At 40.7% G+C, this 20,803-nt stretch overlaps 1 protein-coding gene across 1 annotated transcript; it reads left to right on the top strand.

Annotated features, from left to right (window-relative positions):
- Positions 1–2,365: 2,365 nt before the first annotated feature.
- Positions 2,366–20,394, top strand: TXNRD3 (thioredoxin reductase 3). Its single transcript, XM_069865436.1, has 17 exons — positions 2,366–2,543; positions 7,543–7,603; positions 9,147–9,256; positions 9,436–9,549; positions 11,045–11,117; positions 11,973–12,092; positions 12,493–12,635; positions 13,950–14,065; positions 14,176–14,401; positions 14,638–14,730; positions 15,320–15,396; positions 16,280–16,436; positions 16,636–16,743; positions 17,457–17,552; positions 17,819–17,953; positions 18,236–18,906; positions 19,827–20,394. Exons 1-16 carry the CDS (start codon positions 2,421–2,423, stop codon positions 18,296–18,298), a joined length of 1,815 nt encoding a protein of 604 aa, XP_069721537.1. The 5' UTR covers positions 2,366–2,420; the 3' UTR covers positions 18,299–18,906; positions 19,827–20,394.
- The last annotated feature ends 409 nt before the right edge of the window (positions 20,395–20,803 follow it).

Genomic DNA, 20,803 nt, shown 5'->3' with positions numbered 1-20,803 from the left:
TCCTATGTTTAAAATAGTTTCTTTCCACAAGCCACTTACCCCTTGTCAAAATCTCTTCTTGCAAACCACTTAATTCAGAAATGTTTGCAAAGCTCTGCTGTTTCAAATATTTTGACAGTCTCCTAATGAATGGAACGGTTTCCCCAAAGAGTTCTAGTCCACCCCTTTTGAATGTTTCCAGGGATGGGGCTTCTACAACCTCTCTGGGCAACCTGTGTCAGTGTTTTACGACCCTCATAGTAAAACATTTCTTCCTCACATCTAGTCAGAATCTACTCTTATCTGGTTTAAAACCATTACCCATTCTTGCTCTAAGCTAACAATGATAACATCAACCGACAGTACAGAGAACACTGAAGGGGAAAAAAACCCAACTCAAATCACATAATTTTCCTTGGACATTTATTCCTTGTAGGACTTGGCACATTGTCATAAGTGTTGAGCATTTCAACAGAAAAAAAAAAGACATTTTGAATATTTATTATTCTCTGACTTTTCTGGAACTGATGGATGTCAACTTCAATATGAAAACCTACCTACCATTAGACAATGACACAAACTCTTGAGCTTGCAATATTAATTCCTCTAAGAATACTAAGGTTAAAGAGGCAAAAGGAGTCTAAGAAGGAGGGAGGGCAATTAGACAAAGCTAGGAACAACATCAGCAGTTTTGACTGCACTATGAACAAAGTACAGTGGCTAGTTCTGGCCCTCATATGTTATGTCAAACCTTAGTAAGTGCAGGCACAGTATCCACTTTCCTGCATGCTGATAACAAAATAGGAGGCTGCAAAACTGAGATTTGTTTTTCTCTGTGGACAGTGTAGAAACACTCTTAACTCTTCCATTGCCTGCCATCTCCCAGCCAAAAACATACCAAAGCAAGGGAATAACCAGACATGATTCCTCCAGCTCTACGCCCAGATCCAGGCTCTTTCCACTGTTCAGGTCAGGACACGGTGCCCTTCCACCTTTCAGCCCTGACAATTACTATGACTGTCAGGAAGAGAATAATCAACCTAATCAGTGATGTGCCCAATGATAAGCAGCACCAGATGCTTCAGCATCCCCTTGCTTTAACCCTGGAATGTGAAAAGTAAGGGAGTTTCTTCCTGCTGTCTTGGCAAATGTTTTCTCAAGGCGCAATCGATTTTATTACAGAAGCTCCACCTGCACCCTTGTTCTCTTCCTTGTGCATATAGAATCATAGAATAACCAGGTTGGAAGAGACCCACGGGATCATCAAGTCCAACCATTCCCATCAATCACTAAACCATGCCCCTTAGCACCTCGTCCACCCGTGCCTTAAACACCTCCAGGGAAGGTGAATCAAGCACCTCCCTGGGCAGCCTCTGCCAGTGCCCAATATGAGACCCAAAGTGCAGGTAAAGGCAGACAGGGGAAAGCTGCCCTTCCTCTGTAGAAGGCAGCTTGCCACCTGGACTGTGCCCTAATTTACTGAGCACCAAGGGGAGGATAAATCCAGTCCCCGCTGCGGTAGTTTTTCCACACCTGGACATGGGGTGACTGCCACCACTGGTACAAGTAGTTAGTATTACAAAAAGTGGAGCCAGCTCCAATTGAGTAAGAGTTTTGTCTTGTTAAGTTCATAATAACACTAAAACCAGCCCTTGGAAAGTATTACTAGAATATGCGTAAGATTTCTGGGAAAATTTATACCAGTGCATGTCAGTGGGAAATACATTGTCCCAGCTCCTGCCTTACTGCTCACAGTTGATGGAGATGACTGCTTCGTATAGCCCAGCCCTGGTAAAGGATGCTCGCTTTCTACAACTGCAAAATGACTCTAAGATCGTTTTATTTGCCCGCGTTTTCGGTCTCCCCACCTCAAGACTGGACATGAGGATGGCGAGGGGGGATAGGCAAACTACCCCCGAGGCAGCTCCCGCGCCTGTGTGCCCCGACTAGTCGTTCCGCAGCCTCTTGAGGCGCGGTGGGACCAGGTGGCACCAAGTGGCACCAAGTGGCACCAAGTGGGACCAGGTGCGACCAGGTGGCACCAAGTGGGACCAGGTGGGACCAAGAAGGCCCCTCCCGGCCCCGCCACCGGGCAGCGAGACGCCCCCCGCCCATGCGCCTTCTCACGTGCCGCTTCTTGGGTTGTTCCACACCTCCACTCAGAGGGGAGGGGTGGCTTTAAAAAAATACTACTTCATCCCTCCTAAATCGCCTTTAGGTAAATCGTAGCGTTTCTATCCATTACACGAATGTTCTTTTTATTGCTTTGCAGTGATTCTTAGTGAGTGCGACTGAAAGAAAGGGCGAGAAGCGCGCTTTGGCATTTCGCTCCCCCCCACCCCGTGCGCGGATGGTTCGGGCCGGCCGGCCGCCGGAAGGGGCGGGGCGAGCGGAGGGTCAGAGCGGGCGCCGCGCGGTCGCCGCTCGCTGCCGGCCCCGCCATGCCGCCGCCCGGCCAGACCCCGCTCCCGGACTGGGACGGCCTGAAGCTCCGCGTGCGGACCCTCATCGCCACCCACCGCGTCATGATCTTCAGCAAGAGCTACTGCCCTTACTGCAATAAGGTGAGGCGGCCCTGGGAGCCGCGTCCCTCCCTCCGCCGCCCTGGCGAGCGCGGGCCGAGGGGGGCTCGCCGCGAGGAGCGGGCAGGGCCGCCTCCGCCCCGGGGGCGAGGAGGAGGGCTGGCGAGCAGCCCTTGAAAGGGGGTGCCGGCCCCGGGAACGGCGCCCGGAAGCTTGAGGCGGTGTTCGTGTAGCGCCGTATCCGTCCCGCTGAGCTGAGGGATGAGTGAAGCGCCAGGGGCCGCTTCTTGGAAGCTCCAAGAGAGGCAAAAGCCCGAGCGGGCCCTCTGAGCCCTTCTCCCCTCTCTCCACGTGAGTGAAAGAGTAGAATAAGGTGGGGGAAATTAGTCACAGCGCGCTTGTTCCTCAGCGAAACAGTTTTTGTATCTGGTGCCCAGGAAAGCTGTGGCTGCCCCATCGCTGGAGATGTTCAAGGCCAGGTTGGAGGAGGCTTGGGGTAACCTGATCTGGTGGGAGGTGTCCCTGACCACGGCAGAGGGCTGGAACTGGATGGGCTTTCAAGTTCCTTCCAACTCAAACCATTCCATCACTCTATGATACTTGAAGGTCAGGATGCTGGTTGTGTTGCTTTCTTACTTGAAAAGTTTGACCAGCACGTTGGTGTTCAAATAGTTGGACAAAGTTGCATCCCTAGAGAGGAGTGTAAATGTTATGGTGTTCTTGAAATTTGGAGGAGGTCAACTCTGTAGTTAAATTCTACATCCTGGCCATAATGTGTTTAAAAAAAAAAAACCCCAAAGAAAGAACAACCTGAACATTGATACACTGATTATGATTCTTTGAGAAAAATATCTTTTTAGCCCTAGTTTTGCATCAATATCACAGGGTAGCCGTAACTAGTGAGGCCAAGTCATTAAAGAAAAACATCCTCATTAGAATTTTAAATACCAACACTCTCTAGTCACAGCCCATACAGAATCCGGGCGTTTGTAGGCATTGTGATTCTTAGCTGCTTACAAAGAGCGTGTTATGAAGTGTTGGTTAAACCTCATAATATCATATTTGATGTGGCCATGGTGGAAAAACATAATTGGCAGTGTGGGATTGAGTCCTGGTGTTCCTCAGTGGAGTTGGCAACCAGGAAAACACTCAGAAGTTGCACTCCCATGTGTAAGTTAGGTTTATTTCCTTTTGTGAAGGAGAAGATATTATGACCTTGTGGTAGAAAACTTAAATGAATGTATGCTGTCTCACTTGCAACGTACTGAGATTTTGGGAAAGGATGCTTCTTTGTATTAATAAGGTAGCAAACCCAGTGCCTTTTCTCCAAGGAAGTTTTGGCAGATAGATAGTATCTCATAGTAGGCAGCACAAATCCTTCTAAAATTTGCTTCATTATTAACTTACTTAGGGGGAGTTCTGGCAGATGTAGTAGTGATAGGGTTGAGCCTTCCTCAGGTCTAGTCCAGTTGACAAAAATGTTTTCTGTTGAGGAGAAATCCTTCTGTTGGGGGCTTAAGTACTGTCCATTGAGAAATAATTACTTGTGTTAAATTCCAGCCTAATGTTTTTTTTCCTGTATTTTTTCAGAGTTGCTTCCTTAGGCAGGATTACTTACTTCAAGGAAACAATTAGATGTGAAGAATATTGTTTATTGTCTTGGGAAGAATGAGTATCAGGAGTAGGAGGGCCCTCTCTTCTGGCCCTTTCTAGGAGGGAGGGTTGAAAGACCCTATGTGAATCTTTGTGAAGGAAGAGGTGATAAACTTAGAAGAGAGAAGAGCTGATTTTTCTAGTAGGCAAATCTACTTTGTTTACTTTCCTGCTTGGAACAGGAGAGAGGTAATATAATGAAGTAAACACATGGAAGAGAAGAGGTATGTATTGCAAAGGGACAATTAGAGGAAGAAAGCTGATGAGAGAAGGAAGCCAAGCATAAGACATCAAGTGATAAAACAGAGAAATCTGCGACAGTATGAGTAGCGACAGTATGGGAGTTAACACACCCTCCCACTGAAAGCTTAGAAACTAGTGAAAGAAATAGAAGAACAATGGGTAGTGCAGCATTCTAGCTAGCTGGTCTAGTTTGTAGAATTAATGAAGTGGATATAATTTGAAAGCGTAGTTACAGCTTGGATACTTAGCCTGTAATCACATAGTTTTGAGATCTTAAAGACAGACAGATATGAAGAGTATACACTATGTCTGTCTGGGGATGGTTGTTAGCGATGTGCTTTTGGTAGAATTAATGAAAAAATGATGTTTAGCACTAGTGGAGAGAACACTTGTGCTCTAAAAGGGCCTGATTTAAGGGTAGTAGGAATTATTTATTTCAAATGGATGCAGCCATGCTGGAAAAAAAATAAGACTCTGCTTTCCTTCAAAAAAGCGCTGTAAATAAAGTCTCTAAAGTAAGTAGTTGATTCTGTTCTGTTTAGTCAGTAGCATGACAAGGCAATTGTGCAGTTCTTTTTTCTGCAAATGCAGTTTGTTGTTCAATTGCTTTAGGAAGGCAGTAGTGGAGAGGGGGTGGTTTTACAATTACTTGCTTGTCATAATTTAACTTGACTGTTCTTTGTTGTCTTACCACCCTGAAAAGATTGAAATTAAGGAAGATGGAACTACACAAAGAAAACATAGATTTTTAGCATGAAAAATTGCCAAATCTGAACACTGTAATGTTGAAATTAAAAATCAAACTGTGGTTGCATAAAAGTTGCTAATGATTCTATTTGTTACCCTATTACTGATTATGGTCTGTATCCACAGGGGTTACTGGTCAATTCAGCTGTAGCTGTTATAGAATGTTAGCTGATATGAGAAACAGCAGATCTAGGAAATGCCATTGTTACTTTACTGTGTGAACCTTGTTTCAAACCTGCTTAACTAGCCTAATGACATCTCCAGGAAGCATTTTCTAGTGTGTTAGACCAATTTCTCAGTTTCAGAGAAATAATGTGCTATTTAGTAGTATCTGGAAATTTTTCTAATCTTTTTGTGAAAACTGGAAGGGTTTAGTAGGTAGGTAAGGCCATTGCATTGGTCAGAAGGGAAATAGTTATATCAGTGACTGTGCAACCTATAAGCCTGTCCCATACACTTGTTGGAGAAATTACATTTTTAGGATTAGGGTATAGGGAAGGAAACATTCTTCTGTGTTGTTGAAGCTTACAGCACTGTGTGGCTCAGAAGTTTCTTGACCTGAGTTTGTGTAAGTTTTATTCAGTTCAAGTTTTTTGGCGAGTCTTTCCTTCATTAGTTGGTCTAATAGCTCTTTTTTCTCCTTTCACTTTTGATTTTTACAATGGTAGCTGGTAGTAAGTTCTCTGGTTTATGGTACATAGAGGTTTATTTCCTTTTAATTTCAGAATTGTTTTCTGGTAAATATAGCTGCTGTTTGCTCCAGTGAGTATTTCTCAGAAATCATTTCCTGTTCAGCTTATCTAGATATTACTCATGATTATCTTTCTGCTCCTCTTGATCATTTTATTTTCCAAACTGAAATAATCTCTTGCCTGCATTGAAGATCTGGTAATTGATCATATGCTTGTTGCTTTTCTCTATTTCATTAGCACAGTGCAAGCATTATCTATTCATAAGCATGAAGTGCAGTAGCTACTTGTAGTTAGGATGCTGACATTTGTCTGAGTTTTTTTTCTTGCTACTGCATATCTTCAGTAGAGAATAAAGATGCCTAAATGCATTGTCTTAAATCTGTCCTGTCTTGTTCTACTTGTGGTCTCTATCCTGTCCTTCTCCCTGCCAGCTGCTGGGTTTGGGGTTTTTTTTTTTTAGCAGTTTAAAAAAAAAAACCACAACACTTTCATTCCCTCTTCCCCTCAAAACACTTTATTGCTGACTTCTGGATGCATGAACCCTGTTTCTAGGAAATGTTCCAGTGATACTATATCTGATTTTATTAATGGTGATGCCGGAGGGAAACAGCTCTTTAATGACCAAGCATCTTTATAATGCTTCTCCTGTTTAATGGAGAAGAATAGTAGTTTAAAAGGTTGAAAAATGTAGCTGTTGCATTCTGGTATTAACTCTCAATGTTTCACAAGCAAGATACAAATGAGTAAGTAGAACAATGGCGAACAAGTTAGAACCACTCCTACATGGTCCTGGAGGCTGACAGATGTTGTTAAACAGCAAACCAAAAATCGGAGCTGGCAAAAAAAAAAATTGAGTCTTTCCTCTGGCTCAGAGTAGTAGTTCAAACACTTTTGAAATGTACTTTGAAGCCACTTGCTGATGAAGATTGTCATCTACCGAGGCAGTATGTCCCAGAGTCTTGCTATTAAGGAAAGCTTTTCCTACAGTCTAATCTTGATACAGTTCAAGACCATTAGTTCTTATTTCATCTACCATCACTTCACTTGTTCCTTGAGGTAGCCAATTACTTACATACAGTTTTTTCCCTTCCCCATCTTTTCCTGATGTTAAACCCAAATCATTGACTCCTTACAATAATTGTTCTCTGCTTGTTCTGAAACCCCCTTGAAGTACAGGAACCAAAGGGGAAGGCAGGGCTGGTAGGCAAGAGGTGTCCTACTGCTCAATATGCTTGGAGCTGCTTTCTGCAGCTTCTTATAATGCACTCTGGTTTGCATGTTATCCTATATTCCCTTTTCCAACTTCTTTCCTTAGTACTTTCAAGGAATTTGGCTGCTACTTTATCTTCTTGATGCTTTCCCATTTGGCAGTTATTCTCATGGCTTTTGGTATCCGTCAGGGCTGGAGCAGCCTGCAGCTAAGGAAAGTGTATATAGAAACTTTTTCTTAAGGTAGTGAAAGTTGGAAGGGTGCTGTGATGTGCTTAATCTGAGTGCTGTTAAATAGACTGGCTTTTAAGTGAGGAACCCTTAAAACACAGAAGTAGTGCCAAACTTTACCAAAGGCATGTAGAGCTAGGCCCTCAGAGCATAATAACTGAGCCTTAGCAGTTGCCCACGTATGTCCAACAAACAAGTTTTACCCTGACCTGTGTATCAGATCTTGTGAAAGCTTTGCACTGGTGTCGTATCTGTTTCTATCGTAGGTGAAAGAACTCTTCCGCTCTATGCGCGTGGAGTACTATGCTTTGGAACTTGATGTAACTGGTAAGTAGAAGAAAAAAATCTTGTGTGCTGCTTAATGTAACTGAAAATGGGTGACACTGCATGACTTCTTAAGCTGTCTTGAACTAACTGAAAGATATATGCAACAACTAAAATAAATTATAATATACGCAGAGATAAAAGCAATTAGGCTTCAGTGTGGATTTTAGTACAGGATTTTAATATAACTAAAGGCTTTGACTCTTTCTGTGCAAATCATCAAGTGACAGAGGATGTGAGATCTGATTTCTCTCTGAGGAGCTCTTTCACAGGAAGAAAACTGATGTTTTTCTACTGCCTCATGTTCTTTTATAGCTTTAAAGGAATTGTTAATGTTTGACTTGGTACATGGGTGACCTTCCTAGGAAAAGTTGCTGAGTTGTTGGAGGGAAGGGTAAATTCCAGTACCTTGTCTGTTGCTAGTTTGAGTTTTTTTAAAGCCCCAGATGCTTTGGTTTTCACATGTGTAGTGCTTTATGCATATATGTATGTAATGCACATAGTTTTAAATGTAGTTTTAAGAACAAGTATTTTCTACCATAATTCTTGGCAACATTTTCATTGCACTGTTGATAACTTGTTGATTGTGTATTATCATCAGGATTTTTATCTACAAAACTTTGTTTCCAATCATTTTTTGAGGTATTTGTGCTTAAGCAGTGTTGGGAGGAAAATATGCTTATTTATTGCAACTCTTCTTACTGTTTTTAACTTTTTAAGTTGTGATACTCTGAACTAATGATAGTCCAAGATACAAAGTACAATGCATTGTAATTTTTTTCTGGAATTACTTCTAGTCAAGAATGTTTCCCTTGCAATTGCTGTATTTTCTGGCACTAAAATTATGTGATCTTGGAGCAAAAAGATGTTGGTGAAAGTGACTGCTTTAAATTGTTATGCCCACATTTACTACTGGACAGCTGCAAGATCAAAATTGGCCCTGCGTAGTGCTGATGATTCAGATAACACGTCAGGTCAGAGAATGATAATCTTAAAACTGTAAGGTTTAAGACAGTGTGGTGGGTAGAAAAAGTCTGAAAGTAGCTTTAGGGTAAGTAGGAGAGCGTGTTCATTCTTCCCATCCCCATATTATCATAGTACAAAGGTTCTGGGCAAAACTACGTGCAGTAGCAGAGAACAAACTCTAAAACCAGACAATTCTCATGAAAGAAAAGCTGTCTCTGTGATCTCCTGTGATACCTGGAAAAGAATTTTTGTGTAGTTTGAAGTGTGACGCTCAGGAAGAGACAGATAAGAAACCAGGAAATGCAGGCACTAAAATCTATTACTTCAGCTTTGTTCTGTCCTGTAGAATTATGGCTTGAAGTTCCAGTTTATTCTCAGTATTAAAGCATGCTCATTTGAGAAGTAGTTTCTGAAGCCTTGCTCATGTTCAGGAAATCTACAAAAGCAATGGTTTAAAATAGAATTGCTTTCTTGTTAGGCCTACAGTATATTGCAGTCAAAACTTCTAATACTTCAAGTTGTTTTAGAAGCTCCCTTCCTGAAAATTGTTCTGTATTGTACCTGTTTCTTCTGTTCTTAGATGATGGGCCCAGTATTCAGCAAGTGTTAGCAGAGCTGACTAATCAGAGGACAGTGCCTAATGTATTTGTGAATGGAACACATATAGGTGGCTGTGATGCAACTTACCAGGTAACTTTTCTTTAAAAATTAACTGGAAGTAGACGAGATACTGACTTAATTATCTATTTGGTCATAATTAAATTTTTGTGTGATGTAATAGACTGGGTGATCTAGGTCAGAGAAAGCAATGACACTCAGTTTTTGTTTGCTCAGAACTGTGAGTGGTAATTTGATCTTTTTTTAAACAGGCTTATAATGATGGATCATTGCAGAAACTTCTTGGGGATACCAAAGTAGCAGAACCCTATGATTATGATCTTATTATTATTGGTGGTGGCTCAGGTGGACTTGCATGTTCCAAGGTATGACATGAAAATTTCATTTACAATCTGTTCTTTAATGTAACTTCAAAAATTAGTCTCTGTATTAATCACAACAGTATGAATCATTTTGATGATTATGTTCAACCTGTTAATCAGTTAGCAGTGGTCTAGTAATGTGCTTACTCAGGAGATTGTGGTCTGTGTGCACCAGTTTCTAGCCAGTGCCTGTTCAGGTCTTGATCCTAATAACAGCTCTAGATTCCTGGCCGAGGGTGAAGCAAAAGGGTTTTTTAAAGTATCTGTTCTTTGTGTGTAGTGTGCAGGCACTTTAACACTTCCAAACAGTAGTCTGGAAAACCTAAAGGCTACTCTGGAAGTAATTCTTTCTGTTGAGGATTCAGTATCACCAGTCATCTAAAATCAGGTGCTTTCAGCTGTTTTCTCAAGGAACTGGCTCACTGCAAGTTCTCTTTCTAGTGGCATTTTCAGAAATGTTGATAGAGATTGTGTATCTCTTGCACGAATAGCTGTTGTTGAGAGTGTCTCAGGACCTAAGATATAGACTGAGTTTTCTCTTCTGTTCAGCCAGGTATCCTGACTGTCAGTTGATGGTTTGGGCATGGTGATGCTGTTCTTGACAGCCTTAGTAATTGCTGTACAACAATAGTTAAGTGTGTAGTTCTCACTAGATAAATAGAACAAAGGCAGGAGAAGGTGACATAGCACTGCTTCGATTGGCTAATCTTAGCTGGGCATTTGCAGAATTCTTCACATCTTCCCTTACTGTGCCTTCTGGGACATGAGTTATAAATTTGGTGATTATTACTGAATCTTTCAGCTTGGGAGAGGTCAGGCTTTCAGAATACAAGATCCTGTCAAAATTGAGCCAGGGTTGCAGTAGCTGTGCAGGAGTTATTAAATAATTTTGAGACTCCTGAACTTTTATTCCCAGCCCTTGAGATCAAACAATGAGTAGATTCACTCAAGTGCTTGGTAATTCCTTGGGTAGAATATCATAGGATTATTCAGGTTAGAATGGACATTAGGAGGACATCTAGTCTAAACTCCTGCTCCAAGCGGAGTCAACTGTGGGGTCAAGCAAGGTTATGGAAGAGCTCATCCGTCTGGGTATTGAAAATAGACAGGGGTGTAGGTACTTTCTCCAGTTTATTAATGTCACTTTTTTCACTCATGAACACGCCAAGTCAGTCATGCCGTCCGTAGAGAAAAGGAAATAAAGTGGCATAAATACTTCTTTGGGTAAGGTAGAGGAGAATCATAGTTTGATAAGCCCATCTCAGACCCTCTTCAGATCACAGCTTTTGATGGTGTAGGATCATATGGATGAAGCATTGAACACAAGCATGCATTAAAAGTTTGTCTAGTGAAAGTGGTAGAAGAGCTGTGTATAATAGCAGACTAACTAGCAAAGGAGCCTTCTATTAGTGCTAAGTATATTGTTACTGTAAATGAATGGACAGTCTTTCTTGTTCAGACAGGAATTAAGTGATGCTGACTTGTCTCTCTTTTATAGGAAGCTGCTGCCTTGGGAAAGAAAGTAATGGTATTAGATTATGTTGTTCCAACTCCCCTTGGAACGTCATGGGGTAAGCTTCTGTTAACTTGTATTTTATCATGTTTGAGTACCAGTAATACATACTGAGTTGTTAGATACTATGGGTTAATATTCTTAAAAATTGTGGATGGATTCCTCTGGTTCTGGAACACAGATAACAAAGGAGTTGTTTTCCTGGTGTGCCTGCTTTTCTGGACAGTTATTTCTGGTTTGTGCGTTTCTGACTCGGTTCTTTGTCAGATGTTGTTCTAGTACTATTCACTTTCAGATTGCATCTGGAGTGTGTGCGCATGTGTTCATTCTCATGTTTGCAGGGACTTTTTGCCTTTTAATTCATCTAGTTCTATTTCATGGACAGCTGATCTAGGCCACCTCTAGAACAGTGTGACTGTATGGTTGTACATACCTCACCTTTCCATCATTAAAGACAGCTGCTATCTGACCTTATTAATGCTATTGGCAGTTGACAGTGAGTAAGGAACTTCATTGATCAAGTTTTGTGGAATTGAGCTGTGAATGTGCCTTCATAGCTAAGATTTCAAACAAATAAATGCTTCACATTCCACACATTAGGTGATGCTTTTGGTCTTGCTTGCCAATCTGACGCACTCTGGAGTAAGTATCCTGGGTGTGTGTTGAGGACTAAACACTGTACCGTTCTTGGCTCAATGAGAGTAGTAACCTCTCAACCTGAATACAGACTTGTAAGCTTAGCGTGTTCATTGTATTTTAAAATGTCTCTTCTAGTACAAGCTTTGTGTTACTTGTGTGACTATAGCAAACATCCCCAAATGATACTTATATGGGTGATTATACAAAGCACATAATAAGAAAAGAATAAAATATTCTGTCCACATAGGTAATAACATGTTTCTTTCCAACTTAGGACTTGGTGGCACATGTGTAAATGTAGGTTGCATTCCTAAGAAGCTAATGCATCAAGCAGCACTTCTGGGTCAGGCGCTTCAAGATTCAAGGAAATACGGCTGGCAGTATGAAGAACAAGGTTAGTAAGAACACAGAGGACAGACGAAGGCAGTGTACAAATGAGACTGAGCTTAAGCTAGTTCTTGTACTTTGCACCTAGTAAACTAGTGGCAGAGTTCAGTCGTTTCCTTATGTGAGTCAAAGGCATCCTCCTTATTGAGTCATTGAAACCTTTAGGATTGAAAGCTAATTATTTTTTATTCCCTGTATTACCTGAACTAAATGAAAGAACTTCTAGAATAGGCTTATTTCAGACAGTAACAAGTAATGTAAATATTAGCATAGTAGAACAAGATGTTAATATGTATCCTCTTTACTGATAATGATGTCTTCTTAGCATGATATACAATAAATAATACTTAAGTTTTTTCTTAAGGATTTGTTGCACTTTTAAATATGAAATTAACGTCTTGTTTCAGTTAAACACAACTGGGAGGTCATGGTAGAAGCAATTCAAAACTACATTGGTTCTTTAAACTGGGGCTATCGAGTGTCCTTAAGAGAGAAGTCTGTGACATACCTCAATTCTTACGGAGAATTCATTGAACCACACAAAATTAAGGTATGTGCTGTTTAGAACATTTAGTTGTGAGGGAAATACTCATGTTCTAAAAAGGCTTTGTCTTGACATTGCCAGCTTAAGTCAGCTGAAGTAAAAAGCTCATTTGTGAAATAAGTTTTGGATTTAAATTATTATTGTACTGTAGTATATGCCCCAGTGTTTGAAAACCTAGTAACTTTTATGTAAGGGTAATGTGGATATCTGTAAACTTAGGTTTAGGGTAAGGTGGTCTTGGTTACTAGCTTCATGACTGAGGTCTGCAGCCTGAGTGAGTAGGGGGCGGGGGGGTGGTGTACAATTTTGCTACTTGGAAAATCTTCATACTAAAGCATAAAAACTATTGAAATTTAAATTCAGATGAAGCACTTGCATAAACAGCACTGCTAGAGTCTTATGCCGTATCACCACAAGAATTAAACTGTCAATTTTGCAAGACAAAGCACGTGCTCACAGTCTTGCTGTAAGTAATCATACTGCAGCAAGGTTAACTTAAAAGAACTGCGTGTTGAAGACAACTGTTCAGTTCAGTGGGTGTAATTGTCTGTTCTTGGTTTGAGTTTATGAAGGCTGAACTCCATGTGTTTCAAACCAAGAGACTAGCATTGAAAACTTACCTCATCTGCCAACTGTTCTAGTATTCACGTATGTAGGTCATCTGCCTAAGTGTCCTTGGTCTATAAAGGAAGTAGAAGACTTCCAGCAGGAGGTTGAGCTAGATGACCTCCTGTGATCCCTTTCTTTTAACCTGACTCACCTGATGACTTGATGGGAAGGAAGCTTCCAGTCATCTGTATTGGAAAATAAGTAAAGAGCAATAATGAAGGTTAGATTTTGAGACAGATGCATTGGGCCTTTAGAGGTAAAATTAGTTTGAATTCATTTAAGGTTAGGTCTTAGGCCCTCTGAAATAATGTAACTAGATACTTCATTTTCTATGTTAGCCCAAGAACTAATTGGTGTTATTCTGTCACTGGCATGGTATTAGTCTTTTATTGGAAGTTGGGAGCAGGAGGGCTTGATTTGTTGTGGCTTCTTATAGCTTGAAAGTGAAGTTGTGAGTCATTGAAACAGGGAGGATTCAAGGAGTAAATTGCTTCAAGTGCCCTTAACTAATAAAATAAAAGCCTGATAGTTTGTGATTTAAATTTATTATTCTTCAGTTACCTGTGCGGCTTCTCAGAATGCATTAGTTCTTTTTTGAAACTGCTTCTTCTTGATTCTTAAACACTTTCACAATGTTTAGGGGGAAGATTATGTAATTTTTTAGTTTCATCTGTTTCTATGATAAAGCTTCTTAACTGTCTATATAAACAGGCAACTAATAGAAAAGGACAAGTAACCTATCACACAGCAGAGACTTTTGTCCTGGCAACAGGAGAAAGGCCTAGATACCTGGGTATCCCTGGAGATAAAGAATACTGTATTACAAGGTGAGATGAAAACGCATAATAGAATGAAGTTTGTCTGATACAGTGTTTGCAAAGACAAACAAGGTTGTTTTGAAAGAACCTTGTAACTTCCTACTTCTTTTCTGTTTTAGTGATGACCTCTTCTCCCTGCCTTACTGCCCTGGCAAAACTCTAGTTGTGGGTGCTTCCTATGTGGCTCTGGAGTGTGCAGGATTTCTTGCTGGTCTAGGTCTAGATGTCACTGTGATGGTGCGTTCTATACTCCTTCGGGGCTTTGACCAAGAAATGGCAGAGAAAGTAGGTGCTTACATGGAAACACATGGCGTAAAATTCATCAGGAAGTTTGTACCTGTTCAGGCAAGTGCTTTCTTTATTTTTTTTCTCTCCATGCAAAGTTAGTTTAAACAGCACACATAGAATGCATGTGCTGTTTGGGAAGGCTTTTATTCTGTACAGGAATAAATGATTTATGAGATGAAGTTGTTTTTTACTGCTGAGCGATAGTTTAGTATTAGTAGGTCAAGGTTTGAAGTGACAATGCAAGTGAGGTCTGCTGTTTAAGGTAATTCTAAGCTTGCATTATATTCATACAGGTTGAACAGCTGGAGCAAGGCATGCCTGGAAGACTGAAAGTGACAGCAAAGTCTACTGAGGGACCAGAAATCTTTGAAGAAGAGTATAATACTGTAAGCCCTTCTGGATTTGAAATAACTGAATATAGTGGCACGTGAAAATGCATTAAAATATTTCGCCAAGGGAAGCTGTGGATGCCCTGGAGGTGTTTAAGGCCAGGTTGGATGGGACCTTGGGTAACCTGATCTAGTGGGATGTCCCTGCCCATGGCAGGGAACTCAATGATCTTTAAGGTCCCTTCCAACCCTATCTATTCTATGACTTTAAAAGTTGCTCAGGAAAAAAGTAAAGGGAAATTTTGCTTGAAAAATTGTTCACCTAAATTACTGGCAGAAGAAAAATACATGAAGATTCCATATTCATCTTCAGTAGAGTCCTGTGAGAAAACCGGATGAAACTTTGTGCCTTCAATTTAGTTCATATGAACAGTATTGTTGCTTTTTTCCATTCTGATACTGATGTTTTGTTGCCTCTCTGAAACAAGCTACACGTGGAGGAGCCTGAACTATTGGTGACTGTTTAAAAAAGTTTCTGGAAAAAATCACCTCAGTTACATGCTTCACAGTTTTTTGAGAAGACTAAATCAAGTGTTGTTGATTGCGCTTTTCTTGCATAAAGTTATCATGCTTTATTTTTTTTTAGGTTTTGATAGCAGTTGGTCGTGATGCATGTACCAGAAATATTGGTTTAGACACGATTGGAGTTAAAATCAATGAGAAGTGAGTATTGCTCAACTCTATTAAACCACTGAATGTGATGGTTGGGGTTTTTTACGTCTTTAACAATAGCTAATGATACTGGCCCTTTTTTTTTAAAAATCCTCACTCTTATACCTGGCAATTGTGACCCTTTAAAAATTTTGCTCTCCTGGATTTGAGTACAGTTGTCTGTTGGCTTAATTTCTTTAATGTATTTCATAAAAAAAATTTTCTGAATGAGTTAATACCTACTTGTTGGCCACTGTGCTTAAGGAATGGATTTAATGTATTTTAGTTATAAAATAGTTTAATGTCTTGTAAATTAAACGCTATATTCAGCTCATGTGGCAAGTTAATCTAGGGATTGAAAGAGTCAGCAAAACTTTTGCTGCTTACAGATTTTACTTTTTTCTTTTTTCTCCCTGGTGTGAGTACAAAACCAGTGCAAAGGAAGAGGCAGGATAATGTTGTTCAGGAGAAAGCTACTGCAACCTCATCTTAATTTTTCTAACAACTCATTAAGCCAGCTTAGTTAAGCATGTGCGTGATATTGCAACTGTTCCCCCATAGGGAATAATGTATGTTGCAAGCTGTATAAATAAGCAATAAAAGATCATAAGTCCAAAGACGTCTGAGTAACTTCATTGTCATCAGACACACTGTTGCTCAGGTCAGAACTGGCCCACTGAATACTGGCTTCAGCCATGTGTCAGAGTTGGAGATAATTGATGCTCTGAAGTGTTTGCAGTTGAAGTAAAAAAAACCGGCATAAACACATTCAATAAAATGTGTTCGGTACTTATAATAACATCTTTGTAATACTTCTCCCTTGTCCTCTGCTTTTGCTGAGCTCTGATGAAGGTTATGATACTGAACTCTATTTTATTTTCTGCTTGTTTTAAAGGAATGGCAAAGTACCTGTAAATGATGAAGAACAAACCAATGTGCCTTATGTTTATGCTATTGGAGATATATTGGATGGAAAGCTTGAACTTACTCCAGTTGCGATTCAAGCAGGAAGGTTGCTAGCCCGCAGACTTTATGCTGGTAGTTCCATAAAGGTAAAGCTATAAGAGTTCAACTTATTTCTATGGTTTTTGCCTCAAAATGGCAATAAGATGAGTTGTTTTGTCCAGTTGACTATGGGCACTGCAAGTGTTTTGTTAAAAAAAAGTGATAGTACAACTAATAAAACTTTTCCTGTTATGTACTGTATAGAACTTGTATGGTCTAAATATAAATTCTGTTTTTTATTTTTAGTGTGATTATATCAATGTACCAACGACGGTGTTTACTCCTTTAGAGTATGGCTGCTGTGGGTTAGCTGAAGAAAGAGCCGTAGAAGAATATGGAAAGGAAAACTTGGAGGTGAGAGCACTCAAGAGTTGTTTAACTTGTAGCTTGAGAGTTTTTCTTGTATTTAAATTGGAGGTGCTTGGTTTGAATCAAATCTACTGACTTTTGTAGGATAGACTGCTTGGGCCAGGGGTAACAAAAATCGCTGTCTTTTCTAGTATGTTATGAAAAATCTAGTGGGTTAAATGTCAAACTGCCTCTTGTAAACACACAAAAAATGGAACTATGTCTGACTAACATTGGGATCCAGAGAAGGGCAACAAAGCTGGTGAAGGTTCTGGAGCACAAGTCTACAGGAAGTGACAGAGGGAACTGGGGCTCTTTAGTCTGTGGAAAAGAGGAGGCTGAGAGGAGGCCTTATCGCTTTTTACAGCTCCCCAAAAGGAGACCTTATCACTCTCTGCAGGCCCTTGAAAGGAGATTGTGCTGATGTGGTCTCCTCTCCCATGTAGCAAGGGATAGGATGAGAGGAAATGGCCTCAAGTTATGTCAGGAGAGGTTTGAATATTAGGAAAAAAATTCTGCACTCGAACTGCCCAGGGAAATGGCTGAGTCACCATCCCTGAAGATATTCAGAAGACGTAGTGTTTAGGGACATGGTTTAGTGGTGGACATAATGCTTAATGCATAATCAATGGACTTGATGATCTTAAAGGTTTTTTCCAACCCAAATTATTCTATGAATTTATCACATTCTAATGCTCTTATTCTTGTCATCCTTCCAGGTTTATCACAGCTTGTTCTGGCCACTTGAATGGACAGTACCAGGCAGAGATAACAATACATGTTATGCAAAGATTATCTGCAATAAACTTGACAACGTAAGTAGTAAGCTGGAATGGTTATGCTGTTCTCTTTTGGGGAGTGTCTTTATAGACCAGCCAAAAGACTAGTGTCTTTTATTTGGCTTGCCTGAGGACTGAAAAGAACTGCAGAACTACTTTCCTTGGAGTAATTTAATTTTTCGTTAAAGACCGTGCTATTGACCTTATTGCATAACATTTTTTAGTATAGTGGGAGTTAGTGTAGACCTTTTGTTAAACTTTACCTAGCACTAACTGCTGTTTTGTTTATACATGCTTTCAAGAATCGTGTGATAGGACTTCATGTTCTTGGACCTAATGCTGGTGAAGTTACCCAAGGTTTTGCTGCTGCAATAAAATGTGGTCTCACCAAGGAATTACTTGACGAAACAATTGGTATCCATCCAACTTGTGCAGAGGTAAGGAAGAGAGGATTTGATTGAAAATGAACTTGTATTTCAAAACCTACTTTTGAAGATGCTAATTTAGATGTGAGGAAAGAATACTACATTGTATTTTTAGATGTATATAGTATTTACTTAACTTCTAACCATAAGATATTGACATGTGATAGATAGTGTTAATTGCAGACTGCAACTTGTTTTCCATTGTCACAGTTTGGAGAAATCTAGTATTACTTAACAAAAGAGGTTGATGATACAGAACAAAGATAAATAAGTTGTTCTTTTGCTGTCTTACAGGTGTTCACGACAATGGATATTACAAAATCTTCAGGACAAGACATCACTCAAAGGGGCTGCTGAGGTTAAACCTGCTGTTTTACATGTTTTCATGTTGCACCCTCTTGGTTCTGTGGAAGCCCCAACACTTCCAGTTGCAGCAAAATAAGCATTTGCATCAGTACCACTGTGTGCACTGCAGCTGGGAGTGGTGCCTTTGTGAGGCTTCCTCGGTACATAGTGTTGCAAATGGAAACAGTAATACAGCAGGGAAATCCTTAACTGTAAATCCTGACTTTGCTTGGAATCAGCACTACTGTGCTTTTTTGATGTTCTGGCTCGGAATCTTATTGTGAGGTGAGCCATGACTGATGACTGCCATGCAAGGTTGGGAGATTTCTTTGTCCAGTCAGTTGACTGAACTCTTCCTGAAGGAAATTCTTAAGTTGCACAAATTAAAGCTAATGCTTCTACCCTCCAGTGTCTTGCTTGTATAAATGCCTGAGATAGAGGACAAGTATAATTGAATGATTCTTGCCAACAGTTTACAGTTGACAGATTTATCTTTTTTGCGTTTTGGTTTACTTAATTGTATATTCAGTTGAGGCAGGATGGCACACACAATGTTGAGCAGTGCAGTTCAAGCACTAGTCCCCCATCTCAACCAGTCTAAAACTTCACAGAATCACTAGGTTGGAAAAGACCCACAGGAGATCATCAAATCCAACCATTCCTGTCAACTACTAAACCATGCCCCTCAGCACCTCATCCACCTGCCCTTTAAACACCACCAGGGAAGGTGACTCAACCACATCCCTGGGCAGCCTGTTCCAGTGCCCAATGACCCTTTCCATGAAAAACTTTTTCCTGATGTCCAGCCTGAACCTCCTCTGGCAGAACTTGAGGGCATTCCCCCTTGTCCTGTCCCTTGTCACTTGGAAGAAGAGCCCAGCTCCCTCCTCTCTACAACCTCCTCTCAGGTAGTTGGAGAGGGCAATAAGGTCTTGCCTCAGCCTCCTCTTTTTCCAGGCTAAACAACCCCAGCTCTCTCAGCCTCTCCTGGTAAGACTTGTTCTCCAGCCCGTTCTCCAGCCCATTCACCGGCTCCGTTGCTCTTCTCTGGACTCACTCCAGAGCCTCAACATCCTCCTTGTGGTGAGGGGCCCAGAACTTGAACACAGGATTCGAGGAGCGGTCTCACCAGTGCTGAGCACAGAGGGAGAATAACTTCCCTGGACCTGCTGGTCATACCATTTCTGATACAAGCCCAGATGTCATTGGCCTTCTTGGCCACCTGGGTACACTGCTGGCTGTCAGTCAACACCCCCAGGTCCTTCTCTGGGCAGCTTTCTAGCCAGACTTTGCCTAGTCTGTAGTTGCACAGGGTTGTTGTGCCCCAAGTGCAGGGTCCGGCATTTGGCCTTGTTAAACCTCATGCCATTGGTCTCAGCCCAGCGGTCCAGCCTGTTCAGATCCCTTAGGAGAGCCTCCCTACCCTCCAGCAGATGGACGCTTCCACCCAGCTTAGTGTCATCAGTGAACTTGCTATGAGTGCATCCAGGTCATTGATAAAGACATTGAACAGGGCTGGATTTCTTCAAAGTAATCTAAGACATCGCTGTTGTTGACATTCATAGTTGTTTGACCTCAGGTGACACCTTGTGTGTCAGCATCGGTGAGCATAAGAGCAAGACCTAGTCAGCTTGCTCTTGCTGTTTATGACTGTTTACTGGTAATAGTCTCAAATTTTGTTTCAGCTCTACAGTATAAAACATCACAGAACCCAGAACTGTAAGTCTGTACTCTTATGTAGAGTACTGAAGTCTTGAAGGAGCAGGGTCTGAGACTAATATGTCCCACTGATATAGTAGGGGTTTGCCCATAATGGTAGTAAGCATTGTATAGAATTTTTCTTTGAAGCGTGTGTTGCAGCAGAGAATAATGATGTTGTGTGCTATCATGCTTCGTGTAGTGTTGTGTACAGTCAGTGCTCTGAAGCTTGCTTCCACCCCTAGCATTCTGCTTGGGGAATTGTGCTTGAATTTGACTCTTACCTTTGTCCAAAGAGGTGTTTTGAGAGACTTCTGAACATTGTATGATAGTAAACAAGCAGTTTTTAACTATTTAATCTATGATGTACTATGGAATTTGAATTTCAATAAACAACACATTCAACACTTTGCCTGATCTATGGTTTATGTTATTGCATACTTGAGGTTTTATTGTGCCTTCAGTTATATTGTTTATCACATGCAGTACTAAAACCTCTGGAGACTGGTGCATGCTATTATCTTTCAAATAGAGGAACAAGTTTTCTTGCTTCTTCTGGGGTCTTGCTTGAGAAATCTAACATGCTTCTATTTCAGTAGGCAGAATTCTCTGTTGAAACTGAGAGAACAATTTAATTCACTTGTGTATAAGATCCTAAATACATGTGTTTTAGTGTTTAACTGCAACATAGCTGAAGGATGCTTGGTAGAATCTAGATAGTGTGCTAGCAACATGTCTTGCTGGAGTTCAAATTTAATTTAAAGTCTTGGAGACTTTGATGTTTTGGTGTGGGTGCCTCGTAGTATTGCTAAATATATT

Source organism: Phaenicophaeus curvirostris, chromosome 11 (genome assembly GCF_032191515.1).
Source record: "Phaenicophaeus curvirostris isolate KB17595 chromosome 11, BPBGC_Pcur_1.0, whole genome shotgun sequence".
Taxonomy (NCBI): Eukaryota; Metazoa; Chordata; class Aves; order Cuculiformes; family Cuculidae; genus Phaenicophaeus; species Phaenicophaeus curvirostris.
This window is presented reverse-complemented; position numbering and strand designations above follow the sequence as displayed.